The sequence below is a fragment of the Aedes aegypti genome, chromosome 2 (genome assembly GCF_002204515.2).
Source record: "Aedes aegypti strain LVP_AGWG chromosome 2, AaegL5.0 Primary Assembly, whole genome shotgun sequence".
Taxonomy (NCBI): Eukaryota; Metazoa; Arthropoda; class Insecta; order Diptera; family Culicidae; genus Aedes; species Aedes aegypti.
Window position 1 is genome coordinate 348,552,717 of NC_035108.1, and position 21,584 is coordinate 348,574,300.

General features: G+C 37.4%; 1 protein-coding gene across 2 annotated transcripts in view; it reads right to left on the reverse strand.

Annotated features, from left to right (window-relative positions):
* Window positions 1-21,584, reverse strand: part of LOC5576505 (protein-glucosylgalactosylhydroxylysine glucosidase) — a 50,899-nt gene that overhangs the window by 16,301 nt on the left and 13,014 nt on the right. For both annotated transcript variants that reach the window (XM_021846229.1, XM_021846228.1), the window contains exons 3-5: window positions 16,566-16,897; window positions 15,292-15,627; window positions 3,120-3,501 (exon numbers count right to left, since the gene is read on the reverse strand). In XM_021846229.1, coding sequence (XP_021701921.1) covers window positions 3,120-3,501; window positions 15,292-15,627; window positions 16,566-16,897 — 1,050 coding nt within the window. The remainder of the gene's footprint in view (window positions 1-3,119; window positions 3,502-15,291; window positions 15,628-16,565; window positions 16,898-21,584) is intronic.

Consider the following 21,584-nt stretch of genomic DNA (forward strand, 5'->3'; position numbering starts at 1 on the left):
CTGATATCTTTCTGGAATACGTCCTGAATCCTTCTGGAATTCTTCTAGAATCCTGGTTTCTGGAAGCATCTTTCGAGCTTTTTATGCATTCCTATGTTATCCTAGTATGATCCTGATTCTTCTAGGAATGCTAAGATCCTGAGAGCATGTTCGATTAATTAAGACTCATGCATCCTGAAAGGAACCAACAAGCATCTTGAAGCACCCCGAAAAAAAAAACCCTGAAGTCATCTTGGAAGGATTCTGGAAGGATTCTAGAAGCATGTAAAAAGGATTCTGAAAGTATCTCGGAAAGATTCGGGAAGTATCCCGGAAGGATTTTCAAGCTCCTGAAAGGATTCCAAGATGTTTCGCGAAATATGTTTCTGGAATTATCCCGGAAAATACTGCAAGCTACGCAGTAAAATTCTGATAGTATCCAGGACGGATTCTGCAAGCGTTCCAGAAGGATTTGAAATCAATGATTCTGATAGCACCCGGAATGGTTTTGGAAGTATCCTGGAACGATTATTCAAGCATTTCGGGAAGATTCTGGAAATATAATGAAAAAATTATAGACGCACCTCGGAAGGTATTAAAGAAAGATTTTAGACGAATTTCGGAAGAATTCTGGAAGCACCCCATTAGGATACTAGGAGCATCTCGGAAGGAGTATCCTGGGGGATTCTGGAAGCATCTCGGAAAAATTCTGGAAGCATCTTGAAAGGATTCTTGAAGCATCCCCGAAGAGTTTTGGAAGCACCTCGGAAGGATTCTGGAAGTATCCTGGAAGGATTTTAGATGCATCTCAGGAGAATTATGGATTTACGTGGAAGAGTTCTGGGAGTATCCTACAAGTAATATGGAATTTCCCTGGATGGATTTTTGGAGCATTCTTGAAGCATTTCTAAAAGATCTTAGAAACATCTCTGAAGGCTACTCATTTTTATAGTTTGCACTAACGTAAGAACTACACGACATTCACGAGACGCGACGGAGACAAGACATAACACTTATCGATCTTACAAATCGTCAACAAGTTTTAAAAATTACCTTTTCGTCGACCGGACTCCGTCCGATAAGTCGGACATTGTCCCGAAGATGGGCTATATCGCGCCCGAAACCGGTCGACGAAAAGGTAATTTTTAAAACTTTTTGACGATTTGTAAGAACGATAAGTGTTATGTCTTGTCTCCGTCGCGTCTCGTGAATCTCTGAAGGATTCCAGAATCATTCCGGAAGAACTCTGATTTTATCCTGGCATGATTCTGCAAGCAACTGAAGCATATCTAGACGAATCTTGGAATAATTCTGGAAGCATCCCGTGAGGATTCTAGAAGCGTCTTGGAAATATTTTTCAAGCATCCCTGATGTATTCTGGAAGTATCAAGGAAGGATTCTTAAGGATTCTCAAAGCGAAATGATTTTAGATCCATCTCGTAGGCATCCTGTAAAGATACGTGGAGCATCCCGAAAGGATTCTGGATGCATCTCGGAAGGATTCTCAAGAGGCAGGATTCGTATTTGATATGAGAAATTTCGAAACACTGCTTTTGAAAATTCTCAAATCAATTAAGAACCCTGCTCCTTTTTGTCCAAAATCAAGAAGCTGTACATGAAAATGTGTTCATTGTATTTTATTCTTTAACCGAAACACAGTGAACGCATTTTCATCGAATAATTTTCAGTTTTGAACAGAAAAACTGCTTTTGTTGATGATGTTGGTTACAATTACGAGTTCTTGAACGTTAAAGCATATCAAAAGAATTCCGGAAACATTCCGGAAACATTCCGGAATGATCCCGGAAAAAATCTAGAAACATTGTGGAAGGATTCTAAAAGTAGCCCGGAATGGTTCTAGAACCATTCCCGAATGACTCTGGAAAAATCTTGGAAGGATTCTAGAAACATCCAAGAAGCGTTCTAGAACCTGAAAGGATTCTGGAAGCGTCCCGGAAGGACTCTGTAAACATACTAGTAGGAGTATAGAAGCATCCCGGAAGTTCGAAAAAATAAAATCGGAAAGCTACCCGGAGATCTTCAGGTGTTATCTTTGAAGCATTTTGGGGATGCTCCAAAGGATTCTGAGAGTAAACATGCATTCGGGTAGAAATCTGAATCCCAAAATTCACTTATTCACCCGGATATCATGATTCCAGAGTGTTTTCATCTTATGAAAATCATCATGATTTGGACTCACGATATCATGAGTCAGATTATTATGAACAAGTGGTCCCGGCAATCTTCGTCTTGCCATCAAGGTAAGGATGATCCCTTTGTCTTAAAGTATAATTAAATAAATAAAATAAATAAGTAGGCTGTTGTAAAACGTCATGTAATCCCCCATACAAAATAACACATTAGTATTCTCCCGTTTTCCTGATTATTCCGGAGACTATCCCAAGTTTTTTCCTCGCACGAACACGTCGCATCCCTTGTAGAGTGCAATAAAGAAAAACTTACGTCAATCCGTTAATCCGTTCTCAAGTCATTTCGTGACATACAAACACCACTCCATTTTTATTTATACAGATAGATAGATAGATAGATAGATAGATAGATAGATAGATAGATAGATAGATAGATAGATAGATAGATAGATAGATAGATAGATAGATAGATAGATAGACAGATAATAGCGCACGATCCCAATCAATCCAATAGGATCGTAGGTATTTTTGACGAATTGAAATGTAATGTGCGCTCATGTACTTAGGGATAGCTCAAATATTACGTAATGTAAAATTTGTCAATTTTATACCCCCTTCTTCTTTAGAACAGCTTCTGTACGGAAAATTCAAAACAATTGTATGGATAGTAACATTACAAAAAACCCCTATCTCCCCCTATTGCATTACGTTATATTTGAACGATCCCTTAGATTATTTGAACTGTTAAGGTTTTATGTTGAAAATTATATTTGTACATAACGATGTAATGAAATCGTAGCACTTGAACCTACAAATAAACAACTACTAATGGAAATTCTTTTTAAGATTAAAATTTCGTCCAACGTTTTGTTTTATTAAGCTAGAAGTGTAGAACAACTATAGAAACAAACTGGTGCTAAAAGTTTTGATGACTATTTTATAATAACAGTAAACAAAGCACCGTGATCTCTGGTTCATATTGGTACTCACTTTGCTCCACGAAAACCACTAGCCAAGGCATTTTGTCGCGCCGCATCCATCCTGCGGAATCTATAATCGACCATCATCTCGGCGAACCTGCTCTCGATTAGATTCACCACCGGGAACATCCAAATCTCCGTGTCCCAGAACGAATGTCCCTCGTAATCATCCAGATTGGATCCACCCCGTCCGAGTCCCGTTGGGCTTAATCCGCCGAACAGGTGGCTCCGCGATGGATTTAGCGGAAAGTTGCTTATCAAGTAGAACACGCTCGCCCGGATGATTCGTTCGAGGGTCGGATTTCCCTCGGCGGTGATGTCGAAATCGTTCCAAAATGCTCGCCAAAGGTCACCATGGAGGCGCAGCAGTTCATCGTTCGCGGTGCGAAGGGCTGTGAAATAGGGTGACCCAAAATTGGTACTTTGTCAGAAAATTTGGGGCCTTAAACTCCAAATGATAGCTAAGGATGTAACAAACTAACTTTCAAATGAGGGGAACTATTAAAACTGACGTTTAGTGATGGTTCTTAGAGTTCTCTCCATACAAAAGGTTACCTTAACCTACCATTGGGAGGTCAAGCCCCCAAATTTCCCGACAAACTAAAATTTTGGGACACCCTACTGTGTAATGGAATCACATTCGTCGATTAGCAACAGGTAGGTGCGATACAATTGCATAAAAGAGGAGCATAATAATTCCCATTAGCGGTCGCCGTTAGAATTCAGCCGTCCCATTGAGTTTGAAAAATGAATCGCATTAGGCCTTTGTTTATGACCCGCGCCGCGGTTGTAAGTTTGTGATTTTTATAGCGCACCGTTTTCCATTCGCTAAGCTCTCGGGATTAAGCCCTCCTGTACTGTGACTGTACGGGTTGGCCCCACCGAGACACGAAGTGAGCACAGTGTGGCGAAGGAATTATGGGTTATTATAAAGGAAGAACCGAACCGTGAACCGACTTCGTTTCTGCAGTACCGTTAAACGGGTAACATTGATAGTTTTTTGGATGAAAATCTGATTAGTTCTGATTGAAGATTTTTATTTTTATTTCTTTGAAAACAACCGGTTTCTTAGTTAGGTATCGATTGCAGTTGAAAGATTGAAAAATGATTAGTTTTAACTAATATGTTTTCATATAATCATATTTTCATATAATTCATATAAACATCACTGCGGAATACATTTTGTCTCAAGTATCATCTTTTTATTAATTTAGGGTTGCTGAATATATTGCCGTTTTCAAACATATCATGATACGTCTAATTTTTGATTTTGCAATTTTCAGAATTTGACGATTTCAGTGACATTGAATGCAAGTTTATCAGCTTGTTGGAAATTTATTTGCTGAGTTTACCACAGAATTCAAACTTCATGTGTTAAACAATACTTATCAACAACGTTGATATTTCTGATTGGATGGAAAAGTATTGTATTTCTCCAAATAAAAGAAACGAAGAATTTTGTATAGAGACCGCAAGTACGTCGAAAAAATCGATTTAATCTAAATTTAATTATGTAATTCAATTCAAATTATATCTTAAACGAAAGTTGAAGTCCTATTTTGCATGCTTCGTGGATTAGATCATTAAAAAGTGTGATAAATAATGCTTCGAATTTCATGTAAACATCAATAAAACCAGTGTTTTATGCAACTTCGGCACCTGTAGCTTAAAATTTAAATGTGCTAGAACATTTCCGAAATGGAACCAGGTTCAGCAACCCCAAATCTACTAGGGACACGTTATTTGAGTTAAGCTGTATTGTCGATTTTCCAGTTGTTGGTAATTTTGATAATTAATAACCTCTAGACGTTTTCCGTTATATGGCCATTTCTGGGATTTGAAAGTGAATTCAAGTTCCAGGATAACTAGACTGTCTAGGATTAATGCCGATCATTTCTTTGTGAGTAATATTTTTGTCATTTAGTTTTTGTTTACGTTAATGTCTTCAAACAAATGTTGTAATAGTATCTATATGTCGTGTTTAGCATAATTTGTGTGTATCTATTTGAAAATATAATTAAATAAAAACATTTTAGATCCCTGAGGAAGGTCCCAATCCAGGACCGAAACGTCGGAGCGAGTAAAATTTCGTTCGCTTGATTTTTTAACATAAGGCTGCCGAGCCAATCCACTTGAAACATTAATGCCGAACTTTTCAAAACTTCATCAGATAGTGACTGTAGAACACATTGTTTATAAGCGTTCCGCGAAAGCTAAAATATCATCAAGTTTTAATATTCAAATATAAAGCCTCAAATGTGCTCGATTCCAACGATAATTGCTCTGACTTTAAGTGTTATACTAATACTTTTTAATTTTATATTCGTTCTGGTGCAAATTAATGGGTTTCACACTGTCAAAGTTATCCCCATTATCAAAGATACTCCGTTTGACGGTCCTAGCAAACAGGTACGAAAAGCAATGGGATTTATTTTGTTAGTCTGATTTCTTCATGAAATAAGCATAACGATGGCGTCGAAATGAACAGAAATGAAATAATTTTATCAGTTCAACGACGTGCACATCGGTTGATGACAGTGACGAGCGGTTTACCGTACGGCTGCGATGGAGGTGCAAAACATGGGTCCTAGGGATGGTCGAGAAATATAGTCATTGTCAAAAATTGTAGATTAAAAATATCTGTCTACTTTATATATAACTTATATTTATTATGATACACAGATAAAAGTTCTGATTTTTCAATGAATTGTTGATTTTCAAAAAGGCGGTACAAATCTCGGATAAGTATTCAAAGAGACAACTCATTTTTTTGTTCCGAAGAATCTATGACATTTGGTCGAATGACGTTTGGTCGAATGACATTTAGTATAAAGTACATTAACACCGATAGCGCATGATGGCTCACCATAGTAGCATGTCCGAAAGAACTTGAAACTATTGAGAACCAGCGCTATAGGTCGAAAGCCCTGATAAAGGTAGATGGTTGTGATGGCTATGACCGTGGTCATCATGTAAAGAACAAACGGACAATACTGCATCGTGTCAGCACCGCGGAGGCAGCCCCTCTAGCACGAAAGGCAAAAGTAGAGCAAACGGATTGATTTTACGGCAACAGACCCGGCAACGAATAAAGGACAACGATTGTAAAGTTGGATCTTGGAACGTGAGAACTTTGAATGAACCCGCGCGTGTTGGACTCCTGGCTCGTGAACTGCGGAATGTCGGCGTGAACGTGGCAGCTATCCAGGAAATACGCTGGCCGAGAACTGGAAAACGTGACATCTACTACAGCGGTGGCGACAGAGCAGAACGTGGAGTTGGCTTCATAGTGATTGGGAAGCAGATGAAGCGAATTATTCGGTGGAAACCGGTAAGCGACCGAATATGTGTGTTGAGAACGAAGGGCAAGTTCTTCAACTACAGCCTGATCAGCATATATGCGCCAACGAACGATAAGCCCGATGACATGAAGGATGAGTTCTATGAGAGCCTGGATAAGGCCTACGGAGAGTGCCCAGAATAAGACGTCAAGATAGTCATTGGCGACGCAAATGGGCAGATCGGGAAAGAAGTTTTCTTCCGACCCGTCATTTGAACGGAAAGCCTTTATTACGTTACCAAGGATAATGGCCTGCGGCTAGTAACCTTCGCTGCTGCTAGAGGGATGGCAATCAGCAGTTCCGTAAAACGGGGTAACTTTGATAATGCGGGTAACTTTGATAGTGCGAGACCCACAACATACTAAACGAAATAACAAAGTTTCTGTTAATCAGTTAAGCAAAACGAATGCAAAAGTGAAGAGTATTATTATGACGCTTCATGTCAAAGCTATTTTCGTTGGAATCAAGTACATTTGAGAATTTTTATGCAAATATTAAAAATCTGTTAGATTTTAGCATTTTTGAAACGCTTACAAACAATCTGTTCTACGATCATTATTTGATGAAGTCATAATGAGTTCGTCACTCATTTTTGACAGCCTAGTTGTAGTAGAACATGAATTCGGTCTCAAATCTCTTAGCGAAACCCATTTTTACAAACTGGGGTCATTTTTGAAATTTCCATATAATGTTAAACGCCTAGAGGTATGCAAAGCCCTATAAATGTTCCGTAATTGATTCAATTTTGTTCGATTTGTACTCCATTATCAAAGTTACCCCAAAACAGCAAACCGACTTTCGATTATACGAAAAAAAATATATATCTATTCAGAATAATTCTTTTGGCAATTTATCAACTGCAATCAATAGTTTGGATTCCAGTACTTGTTTTAAAAATATAAATTATAATTCTTTGAAACAGTATGCATAAATATTCAAGTTTTCTTCGAAAAAACTATCAAAGTTACCCCGTTTTACGGTACCTACTTCACACGAAAGAATATCCGCAAACACACCTGGCGACATCCGAGTGGCGATGCCTGCTCTCAAATAGACCATGTGCTGGTTGATGGGCGACATTTCTCAGATGTCATGGATGTCAGGACCTTCCGAGGCCCTAATATCGACACGGATCATTATCCCGTTGTAGCTAAAATTCGGGCGCGGTTATCCAGCGTCACGAGTTCCAGAACAAACAGAACGCTGCGCTTCAATATACAACGCTTGTCGATTGATAGGATAGCTGCACAGTACCGCCAGCAGCTAGACGAGCAGTTGGGAAGACTGAACGTTGCTGGAGATGTCGTTAGCCTGTGGAACCCTATCCACGAAGCTGTGACAACAACAGCGCGGGAAGTGATTGGCACTGGTCAACGACGAAGACGAAACGTCTGGTTCGATGAAGAATGTCAGAGAGTGACAGATATGAAGAATGTCGCCAGAAGCCGTATGCTTGTGGCCGGTACCCGACAGAACAGAGAGCGGCACAGGGCAGCGAGAGCCGAAGAAAAGCGAACCCACCACAGAAAGAAAAGGCAGCACGAAGCTGAAGCTCAAGAAAGCATGAACCGGAATGATATGTGGAGATTCTATGCAACGGACAATGGTGTGCGGCACAACACCGTACCAGTGCCCGCCATGTGAAATGATCGAGAAGGAAATTTGCTGACTGATAAAACGGTGGTGGCTGCCAGGTGGAAGGAGCACTTTCAGCTATTGTTGAACGGTGAAAATGGAAATGTAGCGAGGAGCAGGATGAATATTGATGATGACGATCAAGTTGTGGACCCACCGACCATAGGAGAGGTTTAAAAGGCTATTAGCGAGCTGAAGAACTGTAAGGCTGTTGGGAAGGACGAGATCCCAGTAGAGCTTCTCAAGCACGGAAGTGAGCAGCTTTAGCAGTCGATCCACTGAGTACTTCTGAAGGTATGGGAGGACGAAGAATTGCTCACCGGATGGTTGAATGGCCTCATAGCCCAATTTACAAGAAAGGGCACAGAGTGCCAATTACAGAAGAATTACCCTGCTGAATTCGGCGTACAAAATTCTGTCGCGCATCCTTTTTAACAGACTGAGACCGCTCGAGGAGTCCTTCATCGGCAAATATCAAGCTGGTTTTCGTGAGGGTTCCACAACGAACCAGATGTTAGGCTTGCGAATGATTCTAGATAAATTCCAGCAGTATAACTTGCAGACTCACCATCTGTTTATTAATTTCAAGGCGGCGTACGACTCAGTGAAAAGAAATGAGCTTTGGCAGATAATTTCTGAACATGGTTTTCCGGCGAAACTAATTAGGCTGATACTTGCTACGCTGGATGGTTCGAAATCAAGTGTTCGGATTGCAGACGAGGTGTCAACCTCGTTCGTGACGTTAGACGGGTTGAAGCATGGAGACGCACTTTCAAATTTACTGTCCAACATTGCACTCGAGGGTGCTATTAGGAGATCTGGGTGCAGAGAAATGGCACTGTTATCACAAGGTTGCACATGCTCCTTGGCTTTGCGGACGATATAAACCTAATTGGAATCGATCGCAGGTCAATGAAAGAGGCCTTCGTGCTTCCGAAAAGGGGGACAGCGAAGATAGGCCTGACCATTAATTCTACCAAAACGAAGTACATGGTTGCAGGTAGAGATAGAGTCAGGCATGGTGGTGTAGATGGTGAGGTAGTGTTTGTAGTTGTTGAAGAATTTGTTTACCTTGAAACACTTGTGACATGTGACGACGACGTTTCCCGCGGAGTGAAAAGACGTATTGTGGCGGCGAATAGCGGCTTTTACGGACTACGTATCCAGCTTAGGTCCCGCAGCTTGCAAACGGAAACAAAATTCGCCCTGTATAAAACATTGATTCTTCCGGTAGCTCTCTACGGGCACGAAGCGTGGACGTTGAAAGAGTCAGACCGGAAAGCTCTCGGTGTTTTCGAGCGTAAAGTGCTGCGGACAATACTCGGTGAGAAACTCGAAAATGGTGTGTGGCACAGACGCATGAATCACGAGTTGTATCAAGTGTACAAAGATGCGAATATGATCAAGCGTGTAAAATACGGCAGACTTCAGTGGGCTGGTCACTTTGTGCGAATATCGGAAGAAAGAATTAATATTCAGCAGGGAACCAGGTAGAGGTCGGCGGCTTCGGGGAAGACCAATATATACGCTGGCTGTACGCAGTGGAAGAGGACCTGGCGACCCTAAACGTTCGGGGCAACTGGAGAAGTTTCGCCCAAGACTGACGAAGATGGAGCTCTACAATACACCCGGCAATGACGTGACGGTACTGGTATCAAGGTGGATACATTTGGTCGAAAAGACACTTCATCGAATTAACATTTGGTCGAAAGTAATTTAATTCCCTTAAGATATTTGGACGGAAGGACATTTAGTTGAAATTTTAGTCGAATGGGGGTTTTCAAATTATTTTACAGAGTGATATTTTGACGTTAATACAAAGTGGGGTCAATGAAATGTATGGTAGGATGCTTTTAATGGAAGTTGCATATGTTAGGACAACATGATAGTGTGCAGGAAATCTGCATTGGTGTTCTGGTATTTTTTGAGCAAACTTCCGACCTTCAATATGCGTAAATTCCAAATGATCACCCAGGCTCCCACACAAAACCGATTGACTCCTTTCGTTGTTGACTTAACTTGATGTAATTTCTCTCATTCAGACTTATTTTGCGAATCGGATGTATCACGAGCTGATTTCGAATGGAAGCTCAACTTTTGTCACCTAAGTCTTATCTCAGTGTTTGATTGTGTTTGTTTGAATTAATTATCGACTTATTATTCATCAAAGTCATCGACTGTAATTTAGCTGGATGTCACAACAATAATTCTCCATGACTAGGAAAAAGTATTCTACAAGCGGAACTTTTGACGCACTTCCTCAAAATCGTTCCTTAAAAGTCATCATAGCCATAAAAATTGCCCCTTTCATTCTACGTATAAAAGTGTATTATATGAAGACAAATCAAGGTGTTCAAATTGTTCTACGCCCAACTGTATCAGGACTGGTCTCCGCATACCAAATCCTTACCCACGGTCAGACTGTAAACTTTGTTATATAATAGAGGTTCCAAGCACTCACACTGGAAGCTGTCATGTCATTAGATATTGATCAGCTGAACGATGACATTCTAAAGAATAATAAATTCAACAATGTTTAATATTCCAATAACTGAGCGACAAAAATATTAAGGAGGATTTTTTTCCAAAGGAGTGTGATATTTTGAAAGAATAATAAATTCATCTGATCAATATGGTTCCAAAGTTGTGCAATAAATAGACACATTTACCTTTGAACTTCTACAAAATTGGGTAAAATAAAACGTCTTGTCTTCCAATCCAAAAATATTGTTTACATACAGTGGCTCAATTTCATTTTCGTACGGGGCACTGTTTTCAAATCAAGTTGGTATAAAACTATTAAATGGTGCGTGGACTTCGATATACTTTACCAATAATGAAGGTTATAGGTGTCATCTATTGTTTGGCAATGACAAACTGTATTCATTTGCTTAAATCTTTGGAAAAATGGAAAAGTATTGAGAATGTGTCTATAATTGACCCAATTCCATATTCGTACACCTAACAAAAAAGAAATATACAGCATTCAAAACTATTTTTTAATGGACTAGATGATTACTTAAGCTCTTCGTTGTGTTGTTCAGATGTAGTGGAATACATTTGGAAAATTTATAAGCGGACATATTTGAAACTTAAGTAAATTTAAGAAAAATACCAGTTTTCCCATGTTTTTTGCTAAAATATTCGGTAAGTCGAACACTAATTTGCATTTTTTTCAACATCACTTCCTTAAGAATGATAACTGCGAATATTGCACAAGTTTCAAAAAATTATAATCAGTCATGGCTACTCTAAAAGCTAGGAGTGGATATCGACAACTTATACTTTTGAATCTTAGGTAATATAACATTTATAACAAATCCAAATCCAAAAATTTTAGTCAATTTCTTTATGTTTGGCTCCTAAATGTATATACATAATCCATAGTTAATGTTCCTATCAAAACATTGCGTAATTATCATTTAAAATTTACATTTTACTACCAAACATGATTATAGAGATTTAAAGAATAAATATTATTGCCATAACCGCAACACAAACGTTTTTTTAAAATGTTGAAAACAACAGTATATATTCTATTAAATAGTATATCAATGCTCTCTGCTCATTCAAGTTATTTTGTATGTTTCTTATAAAATCAATAATTTGGCAAATAGGGTGCTACTTTGAATATAATTTGAATATTATTTCAAAGATAATTGAATATTATGATGACATCAATTATGTAGAGGTATGTACAGCGTAGTTTAGGGTACTTTATTGTAAAACGAAGTTCGTAGTTCAAATTATTTTTACAGACAAATTCAAAATTAACATTTACCTGTTGTTTAGAATGAAAATTTGGTTTACATTGATTAAAAATATCATTTAAGAAGAGTTTTGAACTTACGGCACAACAATTTTCTGAACTCAAAAGGGATGAAAACTGTTTATGATTTCTGTAAACTGTATATATTTCAACTAAATTTCTATCAGAGCTTACCAGTATAATCTATGGATTGGATCCAATGACAAAAATAAACGTTATTGTTCGAATTATTGGATTAAATAGCAAAAATCATTGGAAAACTGGCATTTCTCATAATTTTACCTAAATTTCATATATGTCCACAAATAAATTGTCCAAATGTATTTCACTACATCTGAACATCATAATAAAGCACTTCAGTAATCAAATATAGCTTCTAAATTTAGTTTTGAACGTTGTGCGTTTGAATTTTGGTAGGTGTACGAATATGGAATTGGGTGAATTTTAGACATCAAATCAATACTTTTCTATTAATCCAAAGATGAATGTAAATGGAAACATTTTTTGATTGGCAAACAATAGATGACACCTATTACCTTCAATGTGGATAAAGTATTTGTAGCTCAATACTTCATTTAATAGTTTTTTACTAACTTGATGTGGAAACAGTATCCCGTACGAATATGAAATTGGACCACTGTAGGTGATCAATGTTACCTCATATCAGCCATATCAAAAATCGTATAGAACATTTTTTGAACATGGGTAACATTTCAGTTTTCCGGGTTTTTAGTTCAGTTTAGTTTAGTTTTCAGAACACAAAGTATGTTCATCCTAGGGAATGTCCCAAAATTTAAAAGTGAGTGACTAATCCAAACGTTTCTATGCTAAATGCTGCGAATCAATTCAAAATGATTTGGCAGAATGTGTCTACGATGTCATACAAAATAAAATTTTTGTCCAAAGATGTCGAAACTTATTTCTTAAAGTTCAATGATACACTGCACAAAATCTGTGTATGAGATTCTAACAGACGCAGATTATTGTTTAATTGATGTGTATGCTCCTTTATTATAAGACATGTGAATCATTTTTGAGCAAATTTTGATAACTAAGGTTTCCACTTTACCTGGAAATTAGGTTCTCGGTAAACGAGAAATAAAGTTCCTGGCAGTTCTCGATATCCCGGGATTCAAAAACACATTCTCACGAAGCAAATTAGATTCAAATTTTTTAGAAGATGGTTTCTTTTATTATATTTTTTCCAGTAAATCTGTATCGTTTGTTATCTATGTTTTTGCATATGTTTTTCAACATTCTTATTTATTCTCATTTTTTCCGTATTGCCTTCATTTTAGAAAACAGATCTGTCAAATACTGACTTGCTGAAGATTGTTGCTTTTCATTATCAATTATGAAAATTTTAACTCATTCGGACACTTCTTTACCTCTTAAAAAGAAAATGAACATAAAAGGTTTAGAAGCCAAAAGCAAAGGATCAGTTCTGGGGTTTATTTCAATTTTATGCATACAAGCCCTAAGAACACAAAACGAAAAATCGATTAGCCCAGTTATAGAAATTAGCAAAAGTCAATACAATGAGAGCAAGACTAGTTTTCATATTCAGTTAACTTACGTTGAAAGTATGACTGCTAAGGTAGAAGTACCAATTATGGCAATAGTGGGAACAAAAAGAGACTTTTCTCATTGTTTCACTTGAATAGGACGGCTAATATTCACAGGAATGATAAACCTATTTGGTTTTGATGATAACTAACCTTAGATAAAAATATTCGTGTTATATGATTCGAAAAATAAAATATTTGTAAATTTTGCCTCACAGTATATCACCTTCTGTTTGCCAAAGGACACTCTTTACGAAATTTATGTTTTCATTCGGTAATACTGCTTAAACTGAAGACTTCCCATCGTAAAAGTCATCCGTAAAACAGATTTACTTCTTTTATTTCATTGATCAAAAATGTCAACAAACCGCCTCCAGAGTATTGCCATAATTGGATTCTCATACACTCTTTGTCCCAGTTTTAGCGGGAGCAAATCAACAAATTTAGCTGGTAAGTAATTAAATTTACCATTTTAAGTTAGAAATAGTTTTAATTCAATATATAATATAGAATGTAAATTCTTAAATAAAATAAAACTTCTCAGGGAATCCGGGAATTCCGGGAAACCGAAAATTATATCCCGGGATTCGAGAATCCCGGGATTGGAAACCCTAGTAGGGTTTTTTTTTCTGTTCGGAACATAAACCACTGCGAACAATATTTGATCTATTGTAGTATATCCCGTGTCCTTTGTGTAGTGCATGTCGTTTTACTTTGTCACTATCGAGAAGTGATAAAGCATTCGGTTTTCTTACAGTTGTAATTCCTAACTTGATCACAGGTAAGGATTCTAACTGAAAGGTTCCTACCCTTCGAAGAGTGTGGTGCATGCGCTCTCCACAGGCGCGCCCCTTTATCAGGTAAAATCGGATCCCTCGATAAAGCCAAGAAATTACACCGATATTGTCCATGCATCAGAATCCTAGTCCTTACTTCTTCAAACTAGAGAACGAAATAAATAAAAGATTAGAAAACAAATTGTTGAATTCGGCTCATTTTTTTCCTTGTCTCAAGATCATTCTCGGCAACTGGGAAAACCGGGACTTGTCACTTTCAACAAGGTTTAAAATGTAACAAGGACTAAAAGTGTTCCTTTGATTACTATAATATTCTGTTCTCTTCGTTTGAAGCAGTCAGGACTAGGGTTCACTGGTAGATCTTTACCCCATAACGCACCACGAAAAGGTGATCTACCCGCGTTATGGGTCAACCCTAGTAGGGTTAGTAGAAGCTTCGGTTTTGGCCATATGCCAGTTGTAGCTATAGTGGATTATACACCGTTTTACATAGCCATTCAGCATGAAACCATTTGTGTTCAGTAGATCACATTCACATGATATAGCTTCATTCAATTTTCCGTCCGAATTAATTTAAAATATAAGAAATATAATTCATTTTCCTTATTATTTCCGCTCTCATACACCTAATCAGGCCAGGATACTCATAATTTTGCCACTCCCATAAAAATTAATATGATTGGCCAATTTAGGAACCGAACCTAAATCTCTGGCCGAAATTTGTTCTGGTGGCCTATATTGATCAACGAGACTTCCAAAGCGAAACAAATTGTTTCAACTTAGTTCCGATATTTTTCATTCACAATATGGATTGAAAGCTTGCATTAGAAATATTGGTCGTATAAATTGAGCTTCCCAGAAAATTTTCCATGACATTTTCTCTTAGGCTGGCCAAACCGGTGCTTTTACCCTATTAATATTTAGTAGCCTTTAGTTGAGTGCATGCAATTGTTCGTAGCGCAAGATATGTATAAATCAAGTTACGTATCTACAACTATATGTAATTCTTACAAATTTGATCGTCCCTTCTTCGAATCCATGAAATATCTTGGTATACCTTTACTGTATCGCTTACCATCAGTCAGGTCTTGCCGGGCCAAGTTAGCACTCTCGTCAGCCGTCATTATGAATTTGTACGACACCGTGCTCTCGGACCGTTCCAGTGTGAGCTCTTCTGGAACATGATTCCATAAGACACACACCTGTCGCTGCTGGTTCCGTTGGTGCTCGGGATCTTCCAGTTCCATTGTGGTACCGCACGTTTGGTACACCCTGAATGAATATTCATCGGTACGGTTCCGGTGCTTCCGTTCCGCGCCAGAGCTAATGAAGATGGTTTTCACCGGGCTGAATGCGATGTCTTCGGTGTTGGGAATGGTAGGGTTTTGCTTTATACCGATGCGAATATCATCTGAAAGATCATAAAATACGTGATTTCTATTAGGCATGTTTCGAAATGTATTACCAAGAGAAGTCGATCCCATGACAAATTCAATACAATGCATCTTAATATGCATGAAACCGATAAATCATATGGCAAGTAATCTCACACCGGCGATTACCATACCTAGGACCATGATTTGTCGTCTTATTACATACACAAATGCCTTCGGTCCCAATTGGGACAACCGTAGCAACTTAACCACCTGTCTGTGTCAACAAATTCAAATAAGAAATTACGACAATTTCGTGAAATTTCAACGAAATTTCGATTATTTTTACGATTTTGAAAAAAATCTTTCATGCCCACTACAAAACACACGAACAAAGGGGATAGTTTATTGTGGAGAGGAATTATTGTGGAAATACAGTTTTAAAATAAGGAAATTTAGATATTTTGCACTCAGAAACAGTTCTATATTAATTTACATTTTTACCAGTTAAGATATACAACAGGGTTTCTCCTGAAATACTTTGACTTTCTATAACTAGATCTTAGAAAGACTCAATATTCTGATGATTTTGAAAATTGCAGTGCTGCTAGCGAATCACTATTTAGTGGCTTAGTCACTATTTTCAACGTGGTCACTAAAGCGTCATTTTTTCATCAACAAGTCACTATTTTCACAAAATTGGTTATTGAAGTCACTATTGCCGTGATGCGAATATAAAGCAACTATAGTCTTCTTTAAACAGCAAGGCATAAGGATTTTCGTTATTCGAAACATAAACACAATTTATAATCTTGACATCTAAAATTCAAAAAAGGGAGGGAAATTCATTATTCGGTTCACTAACAACATAGTCTTAGCCCCCTCCAGAGTACTCTGGGGTCATATTGACCCCAGACCACAGACAAAGGGTTAAAGGTCCGTTTCCGACCGCAACCGCCACCACACATCTACCAACCTTTGCCATCGATCCGTTCGATTGTAAATTGATTGACGATCGCACGATTGTACAATTGATGGGGATAGATCAGCTGCACTACCCTGAAGCTATTATTAGGTCCTCGATAATCGACGCGAAACGTGCCGCTCTCAAAGTCCATCGACGGAATCGGAGGCGGTTGGTTCCCACCGGAGAAGGACAACCGAATGTTGGCAATGTTTGCTATTCTGGCCCTGTGACTCAGCCCCCGGTGACCGTTGTACAAACCGTTCATGTAGATCGCATCGCCGAACACCGTAAAGCCTAGATGTCCGTTGGCCAGGGTCGGGAGCAATTCCTCATCATTGGCGCTGGGGAGAAAAAAAGGGAAAAATTGCGTGTTAGTGCACGTACACTACCGTGCAAAAGTTTGGGTTAACCCTCTGAAAACATACAGAAGTGTTTTGTCCAAATATCTGTGGTTACACGTCCAATTTAAACTTTGTATGATTTATTCTAAAAGTCATGAGGTAATCTTACTTCTATGGTATTTTACAAAAATATTACAATCTTGTTTACCGTAATCCGGTGGTAAAATTGATCGAGCTTCCATCCTTTTTGGCGATTCTTGTATTCCTGAACCCGTTAGAAAGCCGGATCTATTGGTTGGTTGGTTTGACTTTATTAACGAGATTTTTAGCCCTGGGCTAGTTCATCTCGGGACCAACGGCTTTACTTCCCTTCCGAAGGAAGTCGTCACTATAACTTTTTACGTCATAAGTGACTATGTCGGGGATGGGATTCGATCCCAGGTCCTCGGCGTGAGAGGCGAGTGTTCTAACCACTACACCAGGTCCGTCCCCCCGGATCTATTGATTAACTTCGGCAGTGGGATTTTTTGAAAGCTACTGACCTCATATTTGGCCACAATATGCGTTGTATTAAAGTGCTTCTTATTGAAACATTTCAGACAATTCGGCCGAGAAAAACCCCCATGCCAAAGTGAATCATGGAAGTGCCCAAGTAGCTCTGCACCCTCTAGCACTGGCACAGACGCCCTACAGGAAGCTATCGCTCCTGACTATTTAAATGCTGTATTTTGTTTTCTGAACGTTTTAATCTCGTTTGAAAATAGCTTTGTTTTTTTTATTTAGCTGATATGTGGTAACATTGATCCCCCATGTAAACAATGATCGGTAATATTGAAATATTGAAAAAATACGTCTGAAGGTAAGCAATTCCCTAAGAAAATTCTGCATTCTTCATAGTAATTGATCAATTTTGTTGAATTGGTATTACTTATGAAAATTGCTGAGCACGGAATCATTTATAGCGTTGCAGCCATAGATAAATGAAATCGGTTTGAATTACAAAACTTTGGACAACTATTGCATGCGTCCCAGGTGACAGACATATGGACAAAGCACTGTTGTGCGTTTTTGAGAGAATGACCCCAAACTTGTGCACGGGAGTGTAAATGGCTGCAGCAATAATTAGTGTGTGAGAATGTTGACCGTTGGTGCAGGTGCATTTTCACTTTCGTTAATCCGGTTTGGGAACATTGCGCGATTAAAAATGCACATTTATAATCAGCACTTCCGGTGCTCGGGGTTGATCCCTTCACTCGATTCTCAAAGGTTCGACTGATGTTTAGTTTGACTGTTGTTTCCCCCGGCAGGATACGCGTTGCGTAAGGGCTTAATGTGGGAAAATATGAAATTCTTGTCATAAAAGGGAACTATCATAAGTGTCAGCTTTTTTTTCACAACAGATAATTAAAACGCACGGTAATTAGTTTTGAGCTCTTTCCATAAATTGGATTCTTGACTATCTATGGACGGCTACCTATCCTGAGTTTAAAGAGGTTTTGGAAAGCTGTTTCAATGGAATAAATGTGAAGAGCGTGAAAAGATTTTGCTTAAAAGCATGAATAATTTGTCAAGGTAGCGTCATGTCATAAAAAAGTCGCATAAAATTAATCGTTTTCAGTAAACAACCTTTTGAAATGCGTCACGCTATGTCTAAACCAGCATTTTGTAAAAATCGAATGTACCATCAGTACACCAGATTCCGCTCATTTAAGGGAAGTTATGTGTTCAAATGTTTATTATAAAATAACTATTGTGTCGATCAATACTATTTTTATGTCACAGTGTAGCTCCAAGTATAGGTAATCATCGGCAAAATAAAAAGAATTTGAAAAACTTTTATAAAAAAAAATAATAACAATAACAAATGCATCTAAGTGTTTCTATTTCCGCTCACGTTAAACAGATTTTGTGACGAACTTTCTAAAATATGCATAATTTTGAATTGTGTTATTTATGCTGATATTTTCTGTAGTCAAACCATATCTACTACTGTAATAAAGAAGGCTATATACTAAAATCGACATTTCTTTAAAATTTTGTTCAATTTTTCGCATGAGCGGTTATTGGAACACACACAAATTCCTAGTGGCCCAATAACCGCTCACGAGGTCTTATGTTTTCAATATAAAGAATTATTTTATCAAATGAAAATAATGTCAGACGACTTCATTTGAAAGTTGTTAATATTGCTAGAATATATCCGTGCAAAAAATGTTGATTTTTTACATGAAAAATGAATTTTTACTCTTGTGAGCGGAAATAGGGGCATGAGCGGATACTGGTACACTGATGGTACCTCGGTTTTTTTTTCTCGCTAGAGATTAGTAATTGGTCTATAATTTCATAATCGGAAGGTTTTGAAATATTTTTGTGTATTTCTTTCACTACTGGACTGCGAAGTGTATTTCTTTCACTACTGGACTGCGTCATTAGTGCAAATGGGAATAAAAGTGCGGGATTGCATCGAATCATGTTGGTGTCTTCAGAGTACTTATTCTTTGGACTTCGATAAATAAGATAATCACTCGATTTTATGCAATCGTGCACTTTTACTAGCGTTCTCGTACTTGTAAAAACTTCTGTGGTGAAAGAAATGTGCAATATATCGGTGAGTACTTTTTAAATACATTTTGTCAGGGCTGAAATGCGTAGGAAAACGAAATTTTTATGAACAAAATGAAAATAATTTAAAAATTAAAAAAAAAAAAAAACGAGACCTTGCTGGATAGCTGCGCGTTTATCGCTACGGCTTCTATGATGTTTTTTTCTTCTACTTTTATGTTTATTGTTTTTGCTGGAAAGCAATTTTGATAGTGAAGCTTAAACCTTAGTTTCAACAGTTTATAGAATATTACATATACAATGAAATTTCTTTTGAACAGTTAAAACAAATCTTGCAGACACTCCTAGCAAATTATCAGAGTTCTGTACCTAGTAGCCTTTTGGTAAACTTAAGATCAGTTATCAAGCCAATTCTACATAAATCTATTGATGGTTAGTTGTCTAGCCGAACCTACATACATTCGTGAAGGGATTTGAACAAAATGTTTATTTTGGAATTGAGGTTAATTTAAATTGAAGTTTATGCTAAAATCTTCAGAAGAAAATTAGTGAATTGAATTCTCTTATAAAAATTACCTATTATTTTCTGCCACAGAACGCGCAAGATGTATAAATTGGAAGTAAAAAACATAAACCAAAACGATAGATAGAACACAAAGGCAATCAAAATACCTAGGCTTTGCCTTAAAATGTAGCTCTGAAATAGCCTTAAAGGGCCGTCCAATAGTTACGGTGTAGGGACGGTTCCAGATTATTTACCCACAATACAATTTATTATTAATTTTAATAAGAAAAATCTTACGATTTGAAAATGTTCATAATCGTCTCACGTAAAAAATGGAAAGACCTTACTTCGACAAAAAATGATTGTTGATTCAACCAAAATGAACATTGAATTGACGAACATGTTGCACTGAATGACAAATATCACGATTGTTGATCTGACACACATTCCGGATTGAATTCAACAATGTTAGTCCTTAGATGAGCCAACTTTTTGATGATCTTACTCTGCGTGTCAGTCTTTGAAGAAAAGCTCTACTAGGAATATATTTAATATTTTACATCCTTCAGAAATTAAAAAAAAATCGTCCAGGAATCCCAGGAATCTATTCCTCTATAGAAGTTTCATAAAAAATGTTCATCAATAAGCTTAAAAAGGCATTCTACACAAAATCAGAGATTGTCGGAAAACTTCACATCCAAACGATTGCATTATTATAATTGAACTGTGAGATCGCTTGATGTTAGGATTTGAATGAGAGTCCACCAATATGCTCTCACGCCAAGGGGAAGTGATCAAATACCATCCTCGAGAAAGGGTATCCAATATAATTTAGCCCTCTATATATTTTGGACTTTTTGGGCCATTTTCCAACAGATTTTTCCATTTAAATCAAAAGATGAGCTCAATTTACAAGCCATTTCGAAAGATAAGAATGATTCGCACTTGCAACAACCGTTCAAACATGGGAAATGTCTTTATTTTTATTGAAATTAATGTAATTCAATCGGTTCATCCATTTCACGCATAAATTGCAACCATTTTAATTTTTTCCTTTGTAAACAAAAACATTTTTCAATTTTCTGGACTAAGCAGCGAAAATTCTTTTTGTTTTCCTATGTTAATAGATTGATTAGACTATGTGCAAGCAGTTTAAACCAACAGTTTCTTTGACTTAGTCTCCAATGAAATGAAAATACTGGAGGTCAAAAATATATATCTTGAGAGTCCAAAATGTTTGGGTGTGTCGAATAACGAAAAACAGTGCTTCACAATCTAATTATTTTCGTTGTATTTTGGATCATACATGACCGTGTGAGCATTTTTATTTCGGCCCTATACAATTTGGCACGTTCATTGACTTGTTATACTGTATGAATAACACAGCGTAACAAAAATGACACTTTTGCGTGTCTCAAGGATCAAATTATGTGTCTCTAGTAGATTTTGGGTCGCTGAATCTGATGCCGATCTCGGAAATGTTCCAGCACGTCACAATTTTTAACTACAGGTCGCTAAAGTTGTATAAAACACTGGTTTTATTGATGTTTACATGAAATTTAAAGTATGATTTATCAAACTTTTTTGTGATATAATCTACCAAACATGCTAAATAAGACT